We start from the raw sequence: 25486 nt of genomic DNA, 5'->3' as shown, positions 1-25486 counted from the left end.
GCGAAACAAGCAAAAAAGAAGGAGACCCACTCAATGAGGCAAGTGGTGCTGTTACCACAATAGGTTTGGCAACTTTACCCTATCTCTCTGCAAGGCAGTTGGTGAGTGGCATGAAGGTAAACAGGACCTGGCCAGGAGGTGGCGCTGAGTGACTGATCAGCTACTGAAGTATATTTGTGAGGCTACCTCCAGAGCACTAGATGACCTCTCAAACATCAGAGACAACACAGAGAGCACATGGACCAGAAGCCTGGTGGGACAGAGAGGAGAGGAGTGGTAGCTCTTCCAGACTGGGTGATTATGCAGTTAATACTTATTGAGCAAAGTCATCAGGAAGGCTGCTAGGCTTTTCAAAAGATTGCCCCCAAAGTTACCTTCCTTTTCCACTGTGGGAGATCAGAGGAATGTCTATTCCAGACAGACCATATACAACATTTGATTTCTATAAGATGTTGATAAAGTCTTTGAAAGTCTGTTTGTCAATGTGGTGAGATGTGAGCAAGATGACAAAGCCATTATTAGTTGGTTTGTATAGATGTAAGAAAGCCAGCATCAGGGGCTGGGGATGTGGTTCAGTGGTAGAGTGCTTATCTAGCATGCACAAGGCCTTGGTTTTAATCCCCAACACTACACACACACACACAAAAAAAAAAAAAAAAAAAAAAGCATCAACTTAGTGATGCTCAGCCTCAGATAAATGAGCCACCACCATGGGACTAGAATCGGTTTTCCTGAGATAGCTCTGCGAGGTTCCAGGTTGCTCCCTACTGCAGGAGGTCAGAATGTGAGGGACTCTGCTTCTCTCCTTCTCTCCTTCCTCTACAAATCTCTCATGGGCACTATCTGTATTTAATTTATTATGCTCTTGATGTTCCTGATTACCCTTAAAGGTTTTTGCTACTTTTTAAGTTTATCATCTTTTCAGTTTTATAGTTTCACCCTAGAAATAAAATGTGTACTTCTGAAATATTGAAAAGGCTTTCATATGCTAATAGAATTGCTCTTTCTGTCATTTTTAAAAGTTACAGTAACAAAATCTGCTCTCCAAAGCACTGCTAAATATTTTTTGCCTTAAATTTTACTGTAACTGAAAAATTTATTTATTTTATTTAGTTTTTGGTACTGGGAATTGAACCCAGTGGTGTTTTACCACTGAATTACATCCCAGTCCTTTTTTTTTTTTTTTTTTGCGAGAATGTCTGAGTTGTTGAGGGTCTCACTAAATTTCTGAGGCTGGTCTTAAACTTGTGATCCTTCTGCCTCAGCCTCCCAAGTTACTGTGATTATATGCATATGCCACCATACCTGACTGATAAATATATTTTTAAAAAGACTAGAAAAATCCATATTCTTCAGTGAAAAATAATCCTTTTGTTCCTCTCTGGATAGAAACTAAGTCCTTTCTCAGAGTTCTGGAGTATATACCCAAGTAGCTGCTGCTGAGCCAGTGTCTGCTTGGAGGGTGTGCCACAAGATTGTGTCCTGGACACATGCATTTGTGTGGGACAGACTTACTACATTTATAGTTGACAGAGTTGGCAAAGATATTTAGGAAGTTTGATCTCAGGGGGAAGATTGAAGTGTGATCCTGGTCAGGCAGAACCATGGGGAGAAATAGGATAAAAATTAGAAAATGAATGTGACTGTCATAGCTATTGAGTTAGCAAGAGTTAGCAGAGGTTCACTTGGCTTTAATAAGAATCCATACTGCCCTGTTGGCTGGGTGATACCCTGAGTCCCTGCCTGATTTGGGTTTCCTTTTGACTCCCTTTTGTTGAGACTGCTGCTGTCTGGCTGTTGGTATGGGGACCCTTTCTTGCTTGTTCTTTGCATAAGTTCTTTTTTTTTTTTTTTTTTTGCATAAGTTCTTTTTCTCATAAGTTTTTTTTTTAATTTTTTTTCTCCCTACTGAGATTATATTCAGGCTCTTTGTGAGCAGGAACATGTCCTATATGCTGATTCCACAAATACTTCTTGAATACTTCCTGTGGAAGAACTCAGCCCAAGTCCAAGGGCATGGTGGTAGAGATGTTGAGTGTTTCTGTCCCTGGGCTTTATGTGCTCAATATGCAGTTTACTCTGTACACTCACCTCAGGAGATGGACTTTCCCGAGGTTAAAATTGAACTCAGATGTGCACAACTCCTTAGCCAAAGCAGGCAGGACACTTTCACAAGTGCATGTTTGCTCTTTTCCTTTAGAAATTAAGCCCCCTGTTAACCTAAAAGTGTATTTCCTTACTGCAGGAAAAAGCCATTATTGGGAATAAGGAAAGGAGAGGGAATTTGATTTGGGGGTGGTGATGTTATCTGTGTCCTATGCAAGTGCTGACTTAGAGGTGGTGTCAGGGAGTGAAATGCTTTGATTGGAAAGTAGGTAGGATAGGAAGCTTTCCTATCATTCTACATCCTCAGCTATCCCTGTCCACCCTTGGTTCTTCCACACTGATGGGCAGGCTAAGAAACTACCTTGCTGGAGGGCAAGGTGGGAAGAGGATTTGGAAATATTTCTCTTTCCTCCCCCCCAACAGTGTGCATTGGGAGCCTCCTGTGTGCCAGATTGGGTACTAGGTGCTTGGATGCAGCAGAATTAAACATGGAAAGGAATCCCTGATTTCATGAAATATCTGTTCTAGTGGACAATAAATATAGACAGACCATAAATATACCTGAAAAGTAAATTAAATAGTACATGAGAAGCTGACAAGTGCTATAAAAGAATAGAGCAGATAGGGGTCTGGACTCAGGGAACATGAAATTGGGTGTTCAGAGCAGGCCTTGCTAAGGAGGAACAAGGGGGGAAAGGAGCTTATAAGGGGTTTAATGTTCCAGGTAGAGGAAGAGCCAGGGAGAAACATCTAAAATGAGAAGTGCCTAGTGCAGACAAGACCCAGCATGGGGCCAGGGATGTAGCCTAGTGATAAGGGTTTCTGTCTAGCATGTGTACAAGTGCACATGTGCATGGCCCTGGGTTCCAACCCTAACACACACACACACACACACACACACACACACACACCCAACCAACCAACCAGCCAAAGACCCAGCATGGAAGGTCTATTGTGAGTGGCACAGAGGGGATGTGGGAGGTTAATGGGGCTAGCCTGGGCAGCTCTAAGAGGCCACTTCAAGTACTGTGGCTCTTGGTGAGATGGGGCCATTGTGAGAATGAGCTGACATGACCTTCAATAAGCATTTTCCTTCTCGTATATTTTTACAGACAAATTCTTACAATTAATTATTTTACAGCTTTAAAGAACCCCCTATCTTGCTTGGTGTCCTGCAACCAAATACGAAGTTGCGACAGGCAGAAAGGCTATTTGAAAACCAACTTATTGGGCCAGAGTCCATAGTAAATATTGGAGGTAAGTAAACCCTAGGAACTGGAGTGACTTGGTTGCCTTCCAAGCTGTTGTTGCTCATATGGTTGGATTCTGTGGGAACAGCTGCAGGGGTTGGGTGGGGGGACCCTAGATGTGTTTCTTAGCTATGGACATCCTATGGGATGACCCAATGGGAGTGTTCTTTTTGCTGGTGTCCTGTGACCAGGTTGCAAGCTTTTTTAGCAAGGGGATGATTCTAAGTTTTTGTAGAGCACTTAATGTGCTCAAAGTGTTGTGAAAAGGAAAAGACAAAATGCAGACATTATGTTTAATTCATTAGATAGGTCTTACTTGACAGCACATCATTTCTTAGCTCATTTTGAAATGAAGAAGAATGTTTCTTAATATTTCCACTCTACTTAAGTGGGTACTGTCACACCTCCCTATGCTTGAGAACACGAATTGGGTCTGGTTCAAATGCTTGCCTCTCTAGCAATATAGAACAAGGCATTTCTGTCTGTTAAATTGAGAATCAAGCTTGGGGTTAAAAAGGCACACTTTAACTGGTCAGGATTTCTGAGTAGTTTCTTTCAAAAATGCCTCTAGTCACCCTGAAGTCCAGTGTTTTCTGGGCAATGGCTGTGGGCATGTGCATCCAGTATACTTCTGTTTTATTCCTAATGCTAATCACCAACTGCTTCTCCAAAGATGTTTGAGCAACTTCTCTTGCCTAATCCCTGCTCTTTGACATGGGACCCCTAGGCTGGCCCTTTTGTGCAATCGTTGGGATAGATTTTGGCTGGCAAAAGTCAAAATTGTTTCAGGAAGAATAAGTACTTCATGATAGAACTTCATATTTATCTTAAAAAGAGAAATTGACATTTATTAGTAAATTTCACTATTTTTTTTTTTTATGGAAAGTAAAATACTATAGTTTAAAACTGGGATCTGCAGGAGTTGAAGTGCAAGCTGGTGGCCTTTTCTTACCTCTCAAAGAGAGTGCTTGTCCTCTTTTCTCCATGTTGAAGGCTGGGTGGCATTTCTGGTTAGGCCCAGTGGGGACCTCTGGTTACATCCTTGTGGGTGTAAACCACAGGGAGGTCACCAGGGACCTGTTCTGCTGCCACTTCATTTGGAGGTTGTTCTGGAGATGGCTAGCTGCTTGCTGTTAGCGTTAGCAAAATGCTGGAGAAAAGCATTTACCAGTTAACATACTTAATTTTAAAGTAGACTTTATTTTTAAGAGCAATTTTAGGCTGACAACAGAATTGAACAGAAAGTACAGAGTTTTCCAGAAAAGTTTTTATCATGAATGGGTGTTAGTGTTGGGTTTTACCATGTGCTTTTCTTGCACTCTGCCCATCAGAGTGGTACCCACTTAGTCATCATTATCTCCCAGCATCTAGAATTTATATAAGGATTCACTTTTGGTGGTATATATTCTATGGGTTGGACAAATGTATTAACTGTTATAGTATTATACAGAATATTTTCAATGCCCTAAAAATCTTTTGCACTCTCTGATTCATCTCTCTTTTTCTCTTAAACTCAGCATCCATTGATCTTTTTATTGTCTTCATAGTTTTGCCTTTTCCAGAATGCCATCTAGTTGGAATCATATAGTATATAGCCTTTTCAGATTGGCTTCTTTACTTAACAATATGCATTTGAGTTTCCTCCATTTCTTTTTTGGTTGCTAGCTCATTTCTTTTTAGCATTGAATCATATTCCATTGACTGGGTGTACCAGAGTTATTTATCCATTTGCTATGATGGACATGTGGTTGTTTCCAAGTTTTATCAATTATGAATAAGATTGATATAAATATCTGTGTGCTGATTTTTTTTTTTTTTTGTGTATGTGTGGATGTAAGTATTTCAGTTCATTTGGGTAAATACCAAGGAGCATAAAGGGTGGATCACAAGGTAAGAGTAAGTTTAGTTTTATAAAAACAAAAACAAAACAAAAAACCTTCAAACTATCTTACAAAGTGATTGTATCATTTGTCATTCCTGTTAGCAGTGAGTGAGCATTCCTGATGCTCTACATCCTTGTCAGTATTTTTCATTGTCAGTGTTTTGGATATTGGCCTTTTTGAACTTGTTTTTATTTGTATTTTTTCTCATGACATGGGATATTGAGCATCTTTTCATGTGCTTACTTGGCACATGTAGCTCTTCTTTGATAAGGTGTCTGTTCAGGTCCTTTGATCATTTTTTAAAAAAAATTTTTTTAAATTGTTGATAGATCTTTATTTTATTTATTTGTTTATATGTGGTGCTGAGGATTGAACCCAGTGCCTCACACATGCCAAAGCAAGTGCGCTACCGCTGAGCCACAGCCACAGCCCCTGATCATTTTTGTAATTGGATTGTTTATTTCCTCATTTTTGAATTTTAAGATTTCTTTGATAGCCTGTTTGGAAGTTCTAGCAGGGGAACAGCTACTCTTATACCCTGACCAAAGAACTATCCTCTTCTATCAGGGAAGGTTATCCTCTTTAATAGAGCAGCTGCTTTGGGAGGGATGCACATGGAGTGGTGAGGGAGGAAGAGGACACCTGCCTAGCCAGCCAGATTAGCCAGATCTAACCTGGTGATCAATGAAGATCATATCACCCTCACATCCTTTAGGAGTTTTTTTGTTTTGGATAACAGGTTTGTTGTTGTTGTTGTTGTTTGTTTGTTTATCAGATGTATTTACAAATATTTTCTCCCAGGCTGTGGCTTGTCTTGTCATTTTCTTGACAATGTCTTTCACAGAACAGATGTTTTTAATTTTAATGCAGTCTAGCTTGTCAATTATTTCTTCATGGATCATGCCTTAAAAGTTATCATCATACCCAAGGCCACCTAGATTTTACCCTATGTTGTCTTCTGGAATTTTTATCATTTTGCATTTCACATTTAGGTCTGTGGTCCATTTTGAGTTAATTTTGTAAAGTGTGTAAGATCTGTGTCTAGATTAACTTTTTAAAAAAAATTTATTTCTTACATACATGACAGTAGATTAACTTTTTTGCATGTCCAGTTTTAGCACTACTGTTTTCTCCAGTGTATTGGCTCTGCTCCTTTGTCAACTATCAGTTGATTATGTTTATATAGATCTATTCCTGGGCCCTTCGTTCTGTTTCATTGACCTATTTGTGTAGCCTTTTGCTAATAACAGATTGTCTTGATTGTGATGGCTTTATAGTGAATATTGTCAATCTTTGGAATTTATTCTTCTCCTTTAATATTATGTTGGCTCTTTTAGGTCTTTTGCCTTTCCATGTAAACTTTAGGATCAGTTTGTTGGTATTCACAAAATAACTTGCTGGGATTTTGATTGGGCTTGCATTGAATTTGTGCTCAATTTAGGAAGAACTGACATCTTAATAATGTTGAATCTTCCTATCCATGAGCATGGAGTATTGCCCCTTTTAGTTTCTTTTTTTAAAAATTATTTTAATCAGTCTCATGTTGAAAGGAGTTCTTTATCAATTTGAGGAAGTTTCCCACTATTCCTAGCTTGCTGAGAGCCTTTTTTTTTTTTAAATATCATAGATGGATACTAGATTTTGTTGGATTCTTTTTCTGAATCAATTATTATGATCATGTGATTTTTCTTTTTTAGCCTATTGATTTTTGAATGTTGAACCAGCCTTACATACCTGGGATAAATTCCACACGGTTGTGATGTATAGCCTTTTTTATACATTGTTGGATTTGATTTTGTTGAGGATCTTTGTGTATATGTTCATGTGAGAGAATGGTTTATAATTTTCTCATAATATTTTTTCTGGCTTTAGTATTTGGGTTCATGTTGGACTCATGGAATGAGTTAGGAAGTATTCTATCTGCTTTTATCTACTGAAAGAAATTTTAGAAAATTGGTTGTAATTTCTTAAACGTTTGGCAGAATTCACCAGTGAACTCCTCTAAGCCTGATGCTTTCTCTCTTGAAAGGTTGTTAATTATCAATTCAATTTCTTTGATAGATACAGGATTATTCATTTTCTATTTCTTCTTGTGTAGTGTTGGCAGATTGTGTCTTTCAAGGAATTGAATTGGTCCATTTCATCCAGGTTGTCAAATTTGTGAACATTATTGTTCGTAGTATTATCCTTTTGTGATGTTTCCTCTTTTGTTTCTGATGAATTTAGTTTACTTGTCTTTTTCTAGTTTCCTAAGTTGAAAACTTAAAGAGTATTAATTTTAAATATTTTTCTTTTCTAATATATTTGTTCAATGTGACATTTTCCTTTGAATACCATTTTCACTGTATCCCACAAATTTTGATAAGTTGTATTTTCATTTTTATTCAGTTCAAAATATTTTTAATTTCTCATGAGATTTCTTCATTGACCCATATTTTATTTCAAAATTTTATTTGTTGTGTATTTTGACATTATACATACATGGATTAGAAGTTCCCAATCTGTGATCATTCATGGTATGGAGTTACACTGGTCTTGTTCATCTTAATATCTGAATATAAGAAAGTTATGTCTGATTCATTCTACTGTCTTTTCTATTCCCATTCCCCCTCCCTGCCCTTCATTCCCTTTTGTCTAATCCAATGAACTTCTATTCCCCCTGCCCTTATTGTGTGTTAGCATTCACGTATCAGAGAGAATTTAGCCTTTGGTTTTTTGGGATTGGCTTATTCCAGTTATCATGATAGTCTCCAGTTCCATTTATTTACTGGCAAATGTCATAATTGCATTCTTCTTATGGCTGAGCAATATTCCACTCTGTGTGTGTGTGTGTGTGTGTGTGTGTGTATCACATTTTCTTTATTCATTCATCTGTTGAAAGGCACCTAGGTTGATTCCATAGATAGCTTACCTATTGTGAATTGAGCTGCTATAAACATTGATATGGCTGTGTCGCCATAGTATGCTGATTTTAAGTCCTTTGGATGTATACCAAGGAGTGGGATAACTGGGTCAAATGGTGGTTCAATTTCAAGTTTTCTGAGGAATCTTCATACTGCTTTCCAGAGTGGTTGCACCAATTTGCAGTCCCACCAACGATTTATAAGTGTACCTTTTTCCCCACATCCTCACCAACATTTATTGTTACTTGCGTTCTTGATAGTACCGTTCTGACTGGAGTAAGATGAAATATCACTGTAGTTTTAATTTGCATTTCTCTAATTGCTAGAGATGTTGAACTTTTTTTTCATATATTTGTTGACCAGTCATATTTCTTTTTCTGTGAAGTATCTATTCAGTTCCTTTGCCCATTTATTGATTGGGTTATTTGTTTTTTTGGTGTTAAGTGTTTTGAGTTCTATTTTGGTACCAGGGATTGAACCCAGGGCACTTAACCATTGAGCCACATCCCCAGCCCTTTTTTAATATTTTGTTTGGAGACAGGGTCTCACTGAATTGTTTAGGGCCTCACTAAGTTGCTGAGGCTGGCTTTGAACTCAAGATCTTCCTGCCTCAGCCTCCCGAGCTGCTGGTATTACAGGTGTGTACCACTGCACTCAGCTTGAATTCTTTATGTATCTTGGAGATTAGTGTTCTATGTGAGGTGCAGGTGGCAAAGACTTTCTCCCATTCCATAGGCTCTGTGTTCATGTTCTTGCTTGAAGAAGCTTTTTAGTTTGATACCATCCCATTTATTGGTTCTTGATTTTACTTCTTGTGCTTTAGGAGTCTCATTGAGGAATTTGGGTCCTAAGCCAACAATGATGGATGTTTGAGCCTGTTTTTTCTTCTAGTAGGTCCAGGGTCTCTGGTCTAATGCCTAGGTCCTTGATCTACTTTGAGTTGCGTTTTGTATAGGGTGAGAGATAGGGGTCTAATTTCATTTTGCTACATGTGAATTTCCAGTTTTTCTAGCACCATTTGTTGAAGAGGCTATCTTTTCTCCAATGTATGTTTATGGCACCTTTGTCAAGAGTGAGATACCTGTATTTATGTGGATTTGTCTCTGTGTTTCTATTTTGTACCATTGGTCTTCATGTCTGTTTTGGTGTCAATATCATGCTGTTTTTGTTACTATAGCTCTGTAGTATAATCTAAGATCTGGTATTGTGATGTATTCTTTTAAATTTGCTAAGGTATGTTTTATGATCCAGAATGTGGTCTATGTTGGTGAGTGTTCTATATGAGTTTGAGAAGAATGTATACATTTGGGCTTTGGTATGTTCCAGGAATTGGTTCTAGGACCTCCATAGATACCTAAATCTGCAGATGCTCAAGTCCCTTTTATGAAATGACATGGAATTTGCATATCACCTATGCATATTCTGCCATATATTTTAAGTTGTCTCTAGATTACCTATCATACCTAAAACAATGTAAATATCACATAAGTAGTTGTTGCATTGTATAGGAAATAATGACAAGAAAAAGTATGTTCATGTTCATCATAGACACTTTTTTTCCCCAAATATATTTTTTTAATATTTATTTTTTAGTTTTAGGTGGACACAGTATCTTTATTTTACATTTATTGTGCTGAGGTTCAAACCCAGGGCCTCATGCATGCTAAGCGAGCACTCCACCACTGAGCCACAATCCCAGCCCTCCCCAAATATTTTTGATCCATGGTTGGTTGAATTCACACATAGTAAACTCATGAATAGGAATATCTGAGTGTATTCTACCATTGTTGGATGAAATAATTAATTAGATGTCAATTAAATCTAGTATATTGGTGGGGCTGTTGAGTTTAACCTTGTTCTTAGCAATTTTCTGCTTACTGGGTAGAAGAAGGGGGTTGAAGTGTCATGATAGATCTTTTTTTTTAAATTTTTTATTGTTGGTTGTTCAAAACATTACAAATTTCTTGATATATCATATTTCACACTTTGATTCAAGTGGGTTATGAACTCCCATTTTTACCCCATATACAAATTGCAGAATTACATCAGTTACACATCCATTGATTTACATATTGCCATACTAGTGTCTGTTGTGTTCTGCTGCCTTTCCTATCCTCTACTATCCCCCCTCCCATCCCTTCCCCTCCCCTCCCCTCTTCTCTCTCTACCCCCTCTACTGTCATTCATTTCTCCCCTTGTATTATTTTTCCCTTTCCCCTCACTTCCTCTTGTATGTACTTTTGTATAACCCTGAGGGTCTCCTTCCATTTCCATGCAATTTCCCCTTCTCTCTCCCTTTCCCTCCCACCTCTCATCCCTGTTTAATGTTAATCTTCTTCTCCTGCTCTTCTTCCCTACTCTGTTCTTAGTTACTCTCCTTATATCAAAGAAGACATTTGGCATTTGTTTTTTAGGGATTGGCTAGCTTCACTTAGCATAATCTGCTCTAATGCCATCCATTTCCCTGCAAATTCTAATGATAGATCTTATTTCATCTTGCAGTTCTGACAGTTTTTGCCTTATATCTTTTGATGCTCTGTTGTGAGGCATATCCATATTAAAGATTGTTATGTCTTACATTATCATTATGTAATGCCCCTCTTTATCCCTGATAATTTTCCTTGCTCTGAAATCTGCTTTGTGTGAAATTAATATCGCTACTTCTATTTTCTTTTGATTTGTTGGTAGTATGTCATGCTTTCTCCATCCCTGTACTTTTAATCTGTATGTGTCTTTTGTTAAAGTGGATGTGGTGGTACTCACCTGTAACCCCAGCAACTTGGTCGATTGAGGCAGGAGGATCACAAGTTCAGGACCAGCCTCAGCAACTCAGCAAGACCCTGTCTCAAAATTCAAAAATAAAAAGGACTGGAGATGTGGCTCAGTGGTAGAGCACCCTGGGTTCAATCCCCAGTACTGGGAAAAAAACAAAAAACCCAAAAACATTTTTTATGATTCAGTTTTCTCCCTAAGAGTATCAGTTAAAAAAATACACGCACACACACACACACACACACACAAATACACGTATATATATTAAAAACTTTTTATAGTGGTTGCCCTAGAGTTTACATGTTTAAATATATATCATTTAAAAACTGAAATGTTTAATGAATTTCGTATCATCCTTGCTTTAAGATATGCTAATCTTCTCTTTCTAATTTTAGTACCTATGTTGCCCAAATGAGCAGTTCTTCTTCTTTAGTAGGAAGTCATTGGCATCAGCAGCAGATATTGCCTTGAGGTGAACATGCATCTGTGCCTCTGGGTCCTGAGTATCAGTCTAGACTTTCAGGACTAAGCAATAGCAGCCTCTCAGTTTTTATCATTGATTTTTGTGTGTTTTACCCTACCTGCATGGTCAGTATCAGACCCACATGCTAGTTCCCTAGGCCCCTGCAGTTTTGTCAGTGTAAGTTTAATTCTCAGACATCACCTCTTGTTCATCCTCAGAACTGCAATTTCATTTCATGAGATGAAAAACAACCAAGTCACCTCCGTTTTGGAAGAAGGTGGTATGGCCACAATTCTTGGGCCAACTCTTAATAATCTTTTTCCTTCTTTGTTTTTTTAAACAGATGTGATGTTTACTGGCACAGCAGATGGCCGGGTTGTAAAACTTGAAAGTGGTGAAATAGAGACCATTGCCCGGTTTGGTTCGGGCCCATGCAGTAAGTGGGCGACAAATCATTCAAAAAGGTGCCACCTGTAGAACTGCTTTTCTCTAGAAGCCAGCTTCACCCTTGGAGAAGAAGAAGCCATGACCATTTGGCAGAGAGAACATGATGTGGAATTTGCATTTGCCAGGTGGTTGGTTGCTGGACCTCACAGGGCTTGGTGGTTACCCAACTGGACGGTAGCCATGGAACCTGTTGGATACTTTGTGGGGCTATACTTCTTCACTATTCCTCAAGTTGTGGTCACTTTTGTGGTGGTTTTAGAGGTTAATTGATGATGTTGAAGTGCTGTTACAGAAAAGTAGGTGGCTTTATCATGACTGGAATGCTCATGTGTAATGGCTGTATTAGCTTTTGGAGAATTGTAACAGTGTCATTCAAAGTGAAATGCTCTTAAATCATTGCAGGTTTTGGAAACCTAAACTAGAAGACTTCCACTGTTTAAAAATTGATAATCCAAGGCTTCTTTAAATTTTTATTTTGTTATTTTATGTTATTTATGCTATTTTATTTTACTTTATTTTTATTGTCATTTTATATTACTGGAGATTGATACCAGGGCTGCTTTACCACTGAGCTACATCCCAACTCCTATTTAAAATGTTTTATTTTGAGGCAGAGTCTCACTAAGTTGCTGAAAGTTTTGCTACATTGCTGAGGCTGGCTTCAAAATTGGGTTCTTCCTGCCTCAGCCTACCAAGTTGTTGGGATTATTGCTATGCACCACCATGCCTGGATTTTTATTTTTAATTTTTTGTGATGCTGGGGATTGAACTCAGGGCTTTGTGTGTGCTGAACAAGCTCTTTACCTTTGAGCTATACCCCTAGTTACCATTTTTAATAGCTAGAATATTTTCGTAAAATGATGCATTTTCATTATGAAATGGAAAGAATACAAACATAATAAAAACAAAATAAAAATCACCTTAGCTTCTCAGATGTAATTGTTATGGATATTTTAGTGAGTAACTTTTCAGGTATCTTTCTATTCATGGGTACTCATGCCCACTCAGTTTTTTATATGATGGCTCATACTCTAAGCTTGATTATTTAACCTCCTTTTTCTGTTCCGTTTTGGCAGTAAGCAACCCACAATGAGCACCTCACAGTAAGCACCAGCACCAAGCACCTACACTAAACACCTTGCAATGAGTACCCACAAGCACCACCGCCCATAGTGAGCACTCTTTGTGGACATCTAAATAGTAGCACTTGTAGTGAGTACCCTGGAGTGAGTACCTTCAGTGAGTATTCTGCAGTAGTACCTACGTTGAACATCATGAAGTGAGCATTGTAGGGACTGGTCTAGTTCTAATGCTATGACTCTTTTTGCTCTGTACATCATGATGTCTGTTTAGGTAGAAATGGATGAGATACTTGGACACTGAGGAGGGCAGCCACCAATTCCTGTCTGTTTGTCTTCCTAGAAACCCGGGATGATGAGCCTGCTTGTGGGAGACCTCTGGGCATCCGGGCAGGGCCCAATGGAACTCTTTTTGTGGCTGATGCATACAAGGGACTGTTTGAAGTAAATCCTCAGAAACGTATGTGACAATAATGTGTTTCCTTCTGTGGTGTTTTCAGCTCTTTTATATGATGTGTGTATAAGTAGATTTAATAGGATTTGTTAAGAATGGTCTGCTAGAGACTCTAATATTTTCTTACTCACTGAATGGTACCGAAAGCATTGCCTACATATGTCAACTAGTTTTAGCCATCAGATCTCTCTGTGTGATGGCATTTGATCTGTGTTGATTTCTTCTGTTATTAGTATTTTAGCCACAGGGTCTCAAGGAGGTGCATTTGGGGATTTTAGACCTTTTCTTCCTATCTTTATTTTTCTTTGTATTTCTGTATCTTGTCTTCCTGTTTATTTTTTCTCATCTCTTTGTTACCACCCCCTTTGTCTTTTCTCTTTCTCCAGCTCTTCATCTTTTTTCTCCCTTATCCCCTGACTGGTCATGATGTCACTTTGACTGTGTTACAATATTTGCTCTGTGTACTTTCTTGGTTGGCAATTTATGCCATGGAGGAGACTGTCTGTAGGGGCCAGATCATGGACCCTGTAGACTGGCCACCTGGGTAGCCCCTGCTCTGCCATTTGATGACTGTGCAACTATATGCATTACCTGGCTTCTGTATGCCCAGTTTCTTCGTGCACAAGATAGGGATAGTAGTTGGGCCTGTCTTGTGGTATTGCTGCCAAGATCTAAATTAGATTATACATGAAAAGAGCTTAATACTCAATAAATGTTCTATTATTTTTATTTCGTTATTTTATATTTTACTTTTTAATTTTATTTTGTAATGTTATTTTATGTTGTTATTTTATTTTATTTCAGTCTAAGTCTAGCTTAGTCTAGACAGATTTTTACAGTGTTGCCCAGACTGGCTTCAAATGTGGCTCAAGTGATTCTCCTGCTTCAGCCTCTGTAATAACTGCAACTGTGGTGCATGTCACTGAGTCTTACTATTTTTAAGAACATATTCCTGCTACTTCTTTACTTAAAAGCCAATGAATGTAACATTCATATTTTTCTCAAGCAAAATAGTACTTTAAAGCCTTTAACATAACACTCTTGATACGTTTTTTTTCTTCTTCCTTATTATGTTAGCATTAATATGCTGTTTTTACATAAGAAAGAACAGATCTTCTGACCTATGACAATGGAGAAGCTCATTTTGTTTTTTCCTTTCACACCATTTAGGCTGATTAATGTTTTGAAATTATTGAGAAGAAAGTTCTTAGAGTAAAAGCAAATGTTTTTCCTAACTTCAGGTGAAGTGAAACTTCTTTTGTCCTCTGAGACACCCATTGAGGGAAAGAAAATGTCCTTTGTGAATGATTTGACCATCACTCGGGATGGGAGGAAGATTTATTTTACAGATTCCAGCAGTAAATGGCAAAGACGGGATTATCTGCTTCTGGTCATGGAGGGTACTGATGATGGGCGGTGAGTGTTCACTTCAGTCTTCCCCTAAGTTAGCTAATCAGCCAGGCGTGGTAGCTTCATCAGAACTCATTACTTCTAGGAGCCATATGAGTGTTTCTGAGCAAAATATTTCTGCTTGTAGGAATGGCTTTTAGAATCGAGTGATGGAGCTATCATTTCCTCTTTGAGGAACTAAAATGAAATTTTTTGACCAGTCCATCCAAGGGGGTGGGTCTAGACAGACTGCTAAAGTACCAGAGCAGGCCTGCATTTCCGGCTACTCCTCAGAAGGGAGACTCCTATGACTGGGAGTCTCCAGTCTCCAGTCTCCAGAAAGTTGGTGTTTCTAGTGCTGACCCAGCTCTTAGGTCAGTGAATTAATCGATTGTGGGGTTCTCTGGAAGAGGCTGCTGTGGATCTGCTGTGGATGGGGAAAGGCCCCCACTGGCTAGCCTTAGACAAGGTTTAAGCAGAGGACCCCAAGGCCTGGTCACTCCAGTGGGAGGCTGAGTCACCTTCTAGAGCTCATGCTCCAGAGGCCCAGAATAGGAAGGAAAGCTCTAAGCCCACTGAAGGCCATGGACTCTTATCTGTGTGACCCTTCATTTTTGATCTCCACAGCCTGCTAGAGTATGATACTGTGACCAAGGAAGTGAAAGTTCTTTTGGACCAGTTACGATTCCCTAATGGAGTCCAGCTTTCTCCTGAGGAAGATTTTGTCCTGGTAGCAGAAACAACCATGGCAAGGATACGAAGGTGTGTATGTGTTAACTGAACTATCAGTTGTTGAGCAGAGCTCACCATAGCCTGGGATAGGGTGGAAATGTGGTTGACATAACTCTGAGACGCAGCAGAGCACCTCTCCCTTTTGTAATAATGGTAAAAGTATATGATAAAATATTGAACATTGTTAGCAGTTAGGGAAATGCACATTAAAACTGTACTGAGATTTCATCTTATACTAGTCAAAATGGCAGTCATCAAGAATACAAATAATAATAAATGCTGGAGAGAAAGTGGAGAAAAAGGAAAACTTTTATACTGTTGGTGGTTTTGTAAATTAGTATAACCACCATGGAAATCGGTATGGAAGTTCCTTGAAAGACTAGGAATGGAACCACCATATGGCCTGGCTATACCACTTCTCAATATTTATCCTAAAGAATTAAAGTCAGCGTGCTATAGTGATACATGCATACCCATGTTTATAGCAGCACAGTTCACAGTAGCCAAATTATGGAACCAGTGTAAGTGTCTGTCAATGGATGAATGACAGACATGGTAGATATACACAATAGAGTTTTATTCTGCCATAAAGAAAAATGAAATTATATCATTTGCAGGAAAATGGATGAACATGAGAATATTATGTTAAGCAAAACAAGCCAAACTCATAAAGTTAGGGGTCATGTTTTTTTTTGCTATGTGTATGCTAGGGAGGAAAAAGGAAAAGAAAAGTGTGTGTAGGAGAAAAGCAAGGGGAGATTAGTAGAGGAAAGGGACCAGGGAGTAAGCAGTAGGGGAGTGGGGAAAATATTTGGGAATATTGGCTAAAGTATATTGTTATATTGTGTTCATATACTAATGTGTGACAACAGAATCCACCATTATGTATAATGTGCCAATAAAAAATAAGGAGAAAAACAAAGAATTAAAGTCAGCATACTATGGTGATGTATAAATTCCTACATTTATAGGAGCACAGTTCACATTAGCTAGACTATGGAACCAGCCTAGGTGTCCATCAATGAATGAATGGATAAAGAAAATGTGGTATATATACACAATAGAGTTTTATTCACCTGTAAAGAGTGAAACTATGTCATTTGCAGGAAAATGGATGGAACTTGAGAACATTATGTTAATCAAAGTAAGCCAAACTCACAAAGTCAGGAGTTGTATGTTTTATCTCAAACATGGAAGCTATAGAAGAAAAAGGAAAAGAAAGTTTGGCAGGAGTGGAGGGAATCTAATGAAAATTGTAGGGAGATCAGTAGAGAAAAGGGGCTGGGGTAGGGAGGAGGGTAGAGAAAAGGGAAGTACTAGGGAATGATATTGGCCGAATTATATTATTTATTTTGTGTATATGTATGAATGTATAACAGTGGATTCCACTATTATATTCAACTCTAATGAACAACAGCAACAACAAGAAAATAATATGGACATAAATGGTAAAAGCAAAGTTCAAGGATAGGTTTCCTTCCTTCCCTTTCTCATTCTTTTGGGGAGTTGCAAGTCTGAAAAAGTATCTTGATTTAATGCTACTGCACAGCTTGTTTTCCATTTCTCTGCCAGGTGGGCCTTAGTCCCCTCAACACCACCTATTCATGCTGCTCTGGGGCCCTTGACGATGTCCTCATGGCAGCTGTGCTTGTGTGCATGTTGTATACATTTATAGTAGTTTCCATAATTGTTTTTGGACCAAGACCAGTTTGGTAAAAATTTTTTTTCTCAGATTGGAGGGCTACTACTCACTGCCTGCTTGGGTAAATTTTTCAGGGTCTATGTATCTGGCTTGATGAAAGGAGGGGCTGATATGTTTGTGGAGAACATGCCTGGATTTCCTGACAACATCCGACCCAGCAGTTCCGGGGGGTACTGGGTCGCCATGTCAACCATTCGCCCTAATCCTGGGTTTTCCATGTTGGATTTCTTATCTGAGAGACCCTATATTAAAAGAATCATTTTTAAGGTAACTATCAAAACTATAATTCTTTAAAAAAAGTAAATTAATCTAATTATGATCTCTTCTAGTTCTGCTTATAATATTTGGTACCCTTTAATGATGACTTACAAGCCCACTTTATTCTTCATCCTGACATATAAATTTAAACATTTGAACCTTTTTTGATTCTCTGCCCTCTTCTGGTTTCTCTGTTTTTTTTTTTTTTTTGTCACCCATCATTATGATTTCTGGGGCCTCCACCTTGCCTGTCAGTTTCATTCTCTTCTCTTTGCTATGGCTGTTTCCAACTGTCTCCACTCTTCTCCAGACCCTGTGACTTTGCCCTACACCCACCCCCCTTGTCTTTTCCTCCACAGAGTTATCAGGTACCTTCCTCTTCTTCCTGTGGCCACACATATAAACTCACCTCCATACTACCCACTCTGTCCTGTTATCTCCATAGGTTTCTGCCCTATGACCTCTTAACATACCAAACTCTTTCCCATTAAAACAAAATCATCCATCCCCACTAATGGCTAGCCACAACCCATTCAACATGGCCATATCAGTGGTTATAATGTTATTATCATTTATCTCTATGTTCTTGTATCATCCTAGAGTTTTCCTAGTGCCTATTTTTTATGTTCTTGCATCATCCTACAGTTTTCCTAGTGCCTTTTATGAAATACCCTGAATCATAGCTCAGCACATTTGCACAGTGGGGGAGTAACTTGCTGACAGGTGCTTCTTTAATGCAAGTTGAATAGGTATTTGAAATTGATATCAAATATTTGTAACTTAGAGTCCTGGAGGTGGCAGGCAGCAGTTATTGAGCCCACTGTATTGGGTTGTGTATGTGGGCTCACATTCTTGGTCAGGTTGGCCCCTGGCCTTCAGTGGTCTTCATTTGAGCCATAATTCCCCTTACCCATGATGTCTCCTCTTACTCATCTTTCACCCACTGGAGCTGAGTATGGTTTATGCTCAATTTCTGTCTGTGTTCCTATAGCCAGAATGAGATAGTCATATGTTCTTTCTTGGGGATGAAGGTTGTGTCTCTTTTCCTCAACTAGAACATTCTATTTTTTTAGTTTTGAGAAAATATTAAAGTTATAACAAATGAGTATATAGGGGACAAAGAATTTTTTTTCCATGAACCATTTGCAAATAAGTTGCTGACCTGGTGCTCCTGGTGCTCTCAGATACTAGGAAGTTTTCTTCCTGTAAGGACTTTGTCTTTTATTACCAACAACCAAACCTAGGAAACTCACATGGATACCTTACTAACCCACAGGCTTCACTCAGGTTTTGCCAGTTGTCCTAATGTCCTTAATTACAAAAGGATTCAACCCAGAATCAAGCATGGCCTTTATTTGCCATGTGTCTTTATTCTCCTTCAGTCTGGAATAATTCCTGTCTTGTTTTGACTTTTTGACCTTGACCTTTTAGAAGCGTAGAGGTCAGTTATGTTGCAGAATGTCCCTCCATGTGGATTAGTGTAGTGTTTTCTCATGATTCAATTCAGGTTCTGTGTCACTGGCAGGTGTAGCATGGAAGTGCAACAGTCAAAGGGTATGTGATATTTTTTGTCTCATTAGCAGTGGTGGCAGTTTTGATCACCTGATTCTGGTGATCAAATGCCAGGTCTCTCAGTTGTAAAGTCATTCTTTGTCCATTTATAATTAATAATCAGTGCTATCCCATGGCTTCCCATTTTATCAGTGGTTATAATGTTTTTATCATTATTTATCTTGATGTTCATATTGTCCATCTGTGGCCAGTGGAAGTCCCTTCAGTGTGGCTCCTGTACCTCTGGACACATTCCTTTCATTCTTGGACCATTTTGTCACTGTCACACAGGTTGTTTCAGGAACATGTATTTTCCCTGCCCTGCATCTAGAATTGGCCATTTCTCTAATGAACCATGGTTCCTTCTGGAGGTCTGGATGGTTCACTTGTTGCTTTTGGATGTCCCTGTTTTCTGGCCTCCTCAAAGGACAAAGCTCAGGAATATGTACTTACATCTATGTTAATTTGTCATCTGTTTAAACCGAACACAGCTGTTCATGCAGGTATATCCAATTTCAGTCCAACACCACAGGATTAATTCTAGTTTTCTCCCATTATTTCTTTCATTATTTATACCTCTCTAACAATGAAATATCTAGATACCATTATCCTTCATATATTTACCAGTTTAATCAGTTCCCCCAAATATAGCCATAATCCATCTCTCATATGGCCTTTGTTGGGGCTCTCGATTGCCACACTGGGCCAGCTCTTCTTTCTGACTGCCTGCAGGAGCTTGTGTTTTTATTCAAGGGCTCTGATACCCTGTACCAATCTGTCCCTGGTGAACACTCTTCTTACTCTCTTTTGCCAGGCCACTTGGTTGCAGGGACATCCCCTTACTCTGTTTGTGCTCTGACAACCTGTGCTAGGCCACTATAATCTCCTTGTCCTCTGTATGCACCTACCTGCTCAGCCACACTAGGGGCTTCTTGACTGAATTGTTCAGGTAGAGAAATGACATAGGACAGAGAATGTCTTAGGAAGGTAACTACAGCTATGACTTGAGTGGCCATGGGGGACCTGAGGTGAGGGCTGGTGGTCAGGGAGAGGTGGTGGCAGGGCCCAGGGTTGGGGTGGCATAAACATAGGTTGTATTGCAAGACTCTGAGGTGGTCAGGTGTTATAGTTTAGATGTGGGACAGCCGCCAAAAGCTCTTGTTAACGCAGTGATATTGAGAGGTGAAATGATTAAATTGTGAGAGTTATAACAATTAGTCCATCCTAGTTTGAATGGACTGACTGGGTTTTAACTGTAGGAAGGTGGGGGCATTGACTGGATGAGTTAGATGCCCTGAAAGGGTGCATCTTCCCTGTGGCCTCTTCCCCTGCCCCTTTCTTGCTCCCTGCTTCCTGGCTACCATCAGGGAAGCAATGGTGTTGTCTGTCTGTAAACTGAGGCCTTTGAAACTGTGAACCCCAAATAAACTTTTACTCTTCTGAGTTGTTCTTGGGTATTTTGGTCACAGCCATGAAAAAGCTTACTAAAATACAAGACTTGTAGAGCATGGAAGGACAGGGATCAAGGGTAAGGGTTAGGTTTTTGGCTTTAACAATGGGTGTGAGGGCCTGTCTCCAGAGCCAGGGACTCTGTCAAAGTTGAAGTACTGTTGTGAGGTCCAGGTAGAGTTGAATATAGGCAGCCAGGGAATTAACACTGGTTTGGACATAGAGGTGGAGATTTGAGAGGTTTCTGGGAGAATAACTAGTTGAAACGAGAGAGGGTGAGATCTTTTGGAATAAGATGGAAAGAGAGGGAAAGATACATGACTAGACAGTGGGAGGGCTGTTCCATGGTGGAAAGCCCCTATGGAGGAAAGCAACTTTGATCCATTGCTGTTGAACCTTCTAGAGCTAAGTTGACTTGAATGTCTTCTTAAACATTTTCAGTGACTGGGAGACATTATCCCCAGGACAGTTGCAATTGTTTAGGTATTTTCACCTGAATTAATCTTCCTATTAACTTCTAGACACTGCTCTTATGCAGCTAAGTACTTTGTTGTAATTACCTACCTGAGGTCCTTCTGCTCAGTCAGAAATTCTCTCTCCCTAGTGATTTCCCTGCTTAAAACTCTTCGTCAGCCCCATGTTGCTCACAGAATCCAAGTCTAATAAGCCCCTTGGCTAGGCATGCCCAGGAGATGTCAGAAGTGCCCTTCTCAGTATCATGTGCCAGGTGGTACCCTCAGGCTCTGTGTGCTAGCTTCAAGAAAAGTTGAAGAATTGGCTTTAGAGGTGTGTGGTGTGTGGACTTGCTTACTTAACTTACTTAACTCCCAGGCTCTTTTTGAATGTGAATTGCTCTTCAATCTCCATTATGTATACATTGTATGTCTGAAATACTTTAATCAGGATTTGTGTATTCTGGTTAACTTGTTCTGGGTTTGACCCAGTGTTCTGGTGGGTGAGGTCATTCTCAGCTTTGGCTATAGTGTGTTTCTCCATGATCATCTGCACTGTCCTCATGCTGGCTTGTCCTCCTTTGCCTGATCTGCAAGGGGCATGGGGCCACTCTTAGCTCTATGCTATGGGGCTTCCCTGAGGAACCTGATCATTCTTAGTTGGCAAGGGGCAATCTTGTAGTCAGAATGTAAGCTCTCCTTGCACTGTGCTTCCCTTCCAGCTGTTTAGTCAGGAGACGGTGATGAAGTTTGTGCCACGGTACAGCCTCGTGTTAGAACTCAGTGACAGTGGTGCCTTCCGGAGAACCCTGCATGATCCTGATGGGCTGGTGGCCACCTACATCAGTGAGGTACATGAACATGATGGGCACCTGTACCTGGGCTCCTTCAGGTCCCCCTTCATCTGCAGACTCAGCCTTCAATCTGTTTAGTCAGCCCAGCAGCTCACCATGCGCACTAAGAGTCATTATACTCGGCCATCATACCTGATCCAGGAGGAGCTATGGACACAGTTCTGACCCCATGTACCTATCGGTCCTCGGAGGTGTGATCGGAATGGCTACTGTAACCTTGAGAATGTGTAGGCCCCCAAGGGGCACCCATCACCTGGGCCTGACTTCATCTTTAGAGGAAAGCATAAAATATCTGCTATGGAGAAGATAAATTCATGTGAAGCCATTTCCCTTAAAAGAAAGAAAGAAAAAAAAAAAGCTTTCTGAGTACAGTAATTCTCCAGAACTTGGGGAAACTTCATGCATTTTTAACAGGGCTCAGGGTTTGTTCTGCTGGCCTCAGTATCTTTATACTCTTATGTTTTTTTTTTTGTTTTGTTTTGTTTTTGGTGGGGGATGTTGGTACAGGAGAACAGGGGTACACAGTAGAAATATACTGAGGCTAGCCAGCAAGAGCTGTGTGAACTGTGACTTTAGACTGTTTCTCAGGAGCTATGTGGGACAAGGGCCCTTGGTCCCTGAGCATTCCCTCCATAGTGGAGGGGTATCTTCCTACCTTCCACCTGCTGTGGCCTGGCCTTCCTTCATGCTGGAAGTTTTCAAGACCTTGAGTAAGCATGTAGGAAAAGTAGGCTGATTCCAGTGGCAAGAAGACTTCCTGGGGTTTCTTTCTGTGAATACTTATGCTGCTGGAATTGGACAATCCAGTAGCTTAGTACTTACTGCAGGGGTGTGTTTAGGAACATCCTTTTTTTTCACCTCTAGACTCACAGATATAAATAGTGCATATGTTGACATCATATTTGTGCTAGTGTTATAAGCCCCAAGTTGCTGTGTATCTTGAGAAGTCTATACACTGGTCTTAATTTTGATAATAATAAATAATATAAAATCCATTTTTCTGTTGATTAACTTTTTGAAGATGTGGACCGGGAGTTTCTTATGTACTTATTTTAAATGACTGAAATTTAATTCCATCAAGTGTTGATGTGAGGATCATCTCGGTAAGAGTTGTTTTAGGGCCAAACATCCTATCTAGTTGGCTCTGAAGGGAAGTCATGGAGCCTCTGATGACACCAACCTTCTTCAGCCATCTGCCTCCTTGATTCTTTTTTTTTTTTTTTTTTCAGTGCTGGGGAGGGAACCCAGGACCTTTCACATGTTAGGCAGGTACTCAACCACTTAGCTACATTCCAGCCTTGTTGATTAATTTTTTGATAGATTGATATTATACTTCTTTACTGTTTTCTAGCCTACAGCTGTTCCTTTCTTTCCTGGTGTTTGTGAGAATGCACAAGAGATTGTATCTCTAGAAGCATCTGAAAAACTTGACAGATAATATTTTAAACAGGCTATGATATAAAAATATAAAGAATATAAAGAGCCCTCATGTTAGTGGAGGTACCAAGGGTTTGATAAGGAGTTAATCTTGATTAATCTGTTGTGTCACCTCCGCTGGACTGACTTTATGTGGAATAAAGTGACAGTAGACTAGATGCAAAGATTGGCTCCAGTCCAACTGATACAATCTGTATTTAATCAAATGAACAACAATTAATATTGTTTATTTGCTTTTATAGGAAAGAAAATTGAGTAGTCATTATTAATTACTTTTTTGAGGATACTGGGGACTGAACCTAGGCATGCTGTACCACCAAGATATACTCCCAGCCCTTTTTATTTTTTGAGATAAGGTCTTGCTAAGTTGCTTAGGCTGGCCTTGAACTTGTGATCCTCTTGTCTCAGCCTCCTGAGTACCTGGGATTACAGATGTGTGCCACTATACCTGGCTATTAAATACTTTTAAACAGCTAATGATGGGACATATCATGTACAAAAGAATAATAAGGTAATGCCTAATCACTGTGTCATAAAAACAATTTAAATGTGCTGGGCCTGTATGCTGACTTCTCAGTTGTTTGAGAATAGAGAACTTTGTGCTTAATGCTTAGTTCTCAAAGGTGCAAAGAAGCTGGTAAATTGTTTTTCACAGTTTTCAGCAAAGGAGTCTTGATTTTGACTCAGGTGTTGATTTTCTGTCTCCAGGTGTCATTTCCTGTGTTTTATGTGGTAATTTGGCATGAGAAGGTGAAAAAGATAGTCTTCTTGTTAGGTTTAAATATGTGACATGCTTCTGCTGGTAAACATAAAAGGGATTTACTCTAGTGTGAATTATTAACATGTTTTAAAAATCAACCCGGTGATTCATTGGGTGCCTCTATTATCTATCACAAAAACTCTGTCAGGATTCAGTTATTAACTTTCATAGGAATGAAATTCCTTTTGAGTTTTTTTTTCTTTTTTTTCACATGTGGTGCTTGGGACCTTACACATGCCTATGCTAGGCAAGCACTCTACCATTATAGTTGGGTTGCATCCCCAAACCCCTTTCTTTTACTATCAGCATATACTTGCAGAGTGGTGTACAGTCTTGGAAGTTTTTCATATACACTGACTTTTTGTTATTTGATTTTCTTTTGAGACAGAGTTCAACTATGTCACTTAGACTGGCCTGGAACTCCTGTGCTCAAGCCATCCTCCTGCCTCAGCCTCCCAGGTAGCTGGGATGACAGGTGTGCATGTCACATCTGGCTGCCGTACACTAACTTTTAATGAGGCAAGGATATGTGGTCTCATTGTACAGATGGGAACTGATTCTCCAAGAGTCAGTGACTGCCCAGAGTCACAGCCAGAAGGCAACTGAGCTGGAGACTCCTGTGCCATGATTGAGGCACTTTGAGGCTGGACTGGAGACAGGTGACCTTCCCAGTGTCTGATTGTGCAGTGGCCACTGCTGTAGCCTATGGGTTGTGGTGGGGCTCGGGCTCTAACTTTGGTGGCACATCAGAATTCTCTGGGATGCCAGGTCTTGGGGTAGACTGGGTACCCTTGTGGTTTGAAGCTTCACAGGTAGTTCCCATGAGCAGTGGTGGGGCGTTAATCACAGCCTAGAATCATCTGCTACCTGCAGGGGAAGCTAAACTAAGCAGGAGTCTGAAGGTGAGAATAGAGAACTTTGATCCATGTGGCTGTGGATCTGGCTCCTTAGGAGTGTGCACAGCTGGCAAGGAGTGTGCAGCAGTTTGGGGAAAACTATGGAACACTCAGGGCTGTCAGGATTTTGACTGGTTTTGGGCAGTTTGAGACCTTGAACAAAAGTTCTTTTCTTTTTTTTTGGTCATAATCCTGATCGATCTTAGAAGCCTGGGTACTTAACCTTACCTTTTCTCAGTGATAGTAACATTAGATGATGGAACCACTTGCTTTTAGTGTCAGAATAAATCCCTTTGTGTAAGGGTCAAGCTGAAAAATTTTAAAAGTGGGCAAAACTAGATTGGTAGCCTGGGATTTCAGGTCATCCAGGTTGACATTCACTCCCATCTCCATGTGGATGTTTTATTTCACGCTTTGTTCAGATCTACCACAGCTGTCTTTGGCAGCAGGAACAATGTGTCTTCAGGGACATAGTTGGTATGTGTGTCTCTGATAATGCTAAGGCATGTTGGCAGTTGGCTTCCAGAAGTCAAGGTTGCATGGGCCTGCTAAGTGTCTTTCCTTATGGCATTAGCACGGCTGGTCTAAGGGGGAACATATTATTCAGTAACATATGAAATGAAACAAATTGTAAATAACTGAAATGGTG

At 39.7% G+C, this 25486-nt stretch overlaps 1 protein-coding gene across 1 annotated transcript in view; it reads left to right on the top strand.

Moving 5' to 3' along the window:
* Nucleotides 1-22739, top strand: part of Apmap (adipocyte plasma membrane associated protein) — a 33598-nt gene extending 10859 nt beyond the window's left edge. Inside the window, exons 3-9 of the mRNA XM_046435330.1 lie at nt 3248-3363; nt 11721-11813; nt 13247-13363; nt 14599-14773; nt 15374-15508; nt 17255-17447; nt 21613-22739. Coding sequence (XP_046291286.1) covers nt 3248-3363; nt 11721-11813; nt 13247-13363; nt 14599-14773; nt 15374-15508; nt 17255-17447; nt 21613-21822 — 1039 coding nt within the window. The 3' untranslated portion in view covers nt 21823-22739. The remainder of the gene's footprint in view (nt 1-3247; nt 3364-11720; nt 11814-13246; nt 13364-14598; nt 14774-15373; nt 15509-17254; nt 17448-21612) is intronic.
* The last annotated feature ends 2747 nt before the right edge of the window (nt 22740-25486 follow it).

This window comes from Marmota monax, unplaced genomic scaffold (assembly GCF_021218885.2).
Source record: "Marmota monax isolate L192 unplaced genomic scaffold, Marmota_monax_Labrador192_F-V1.1 WCK01_AAM20220418_F8-fsc00005, whole genome shotgun sequence".
Lineage (NCBI taxonomy): Eukaryota > Metazoa > Chordata > Mammalia > Rodentia > Sciuridae > Marmota > Marmota monax.
The sequence above is the reverse complement of the archived record's forward strand: the minus strand, read 5'-3'. Positions and strand labels throughout refer to the sequence as shown.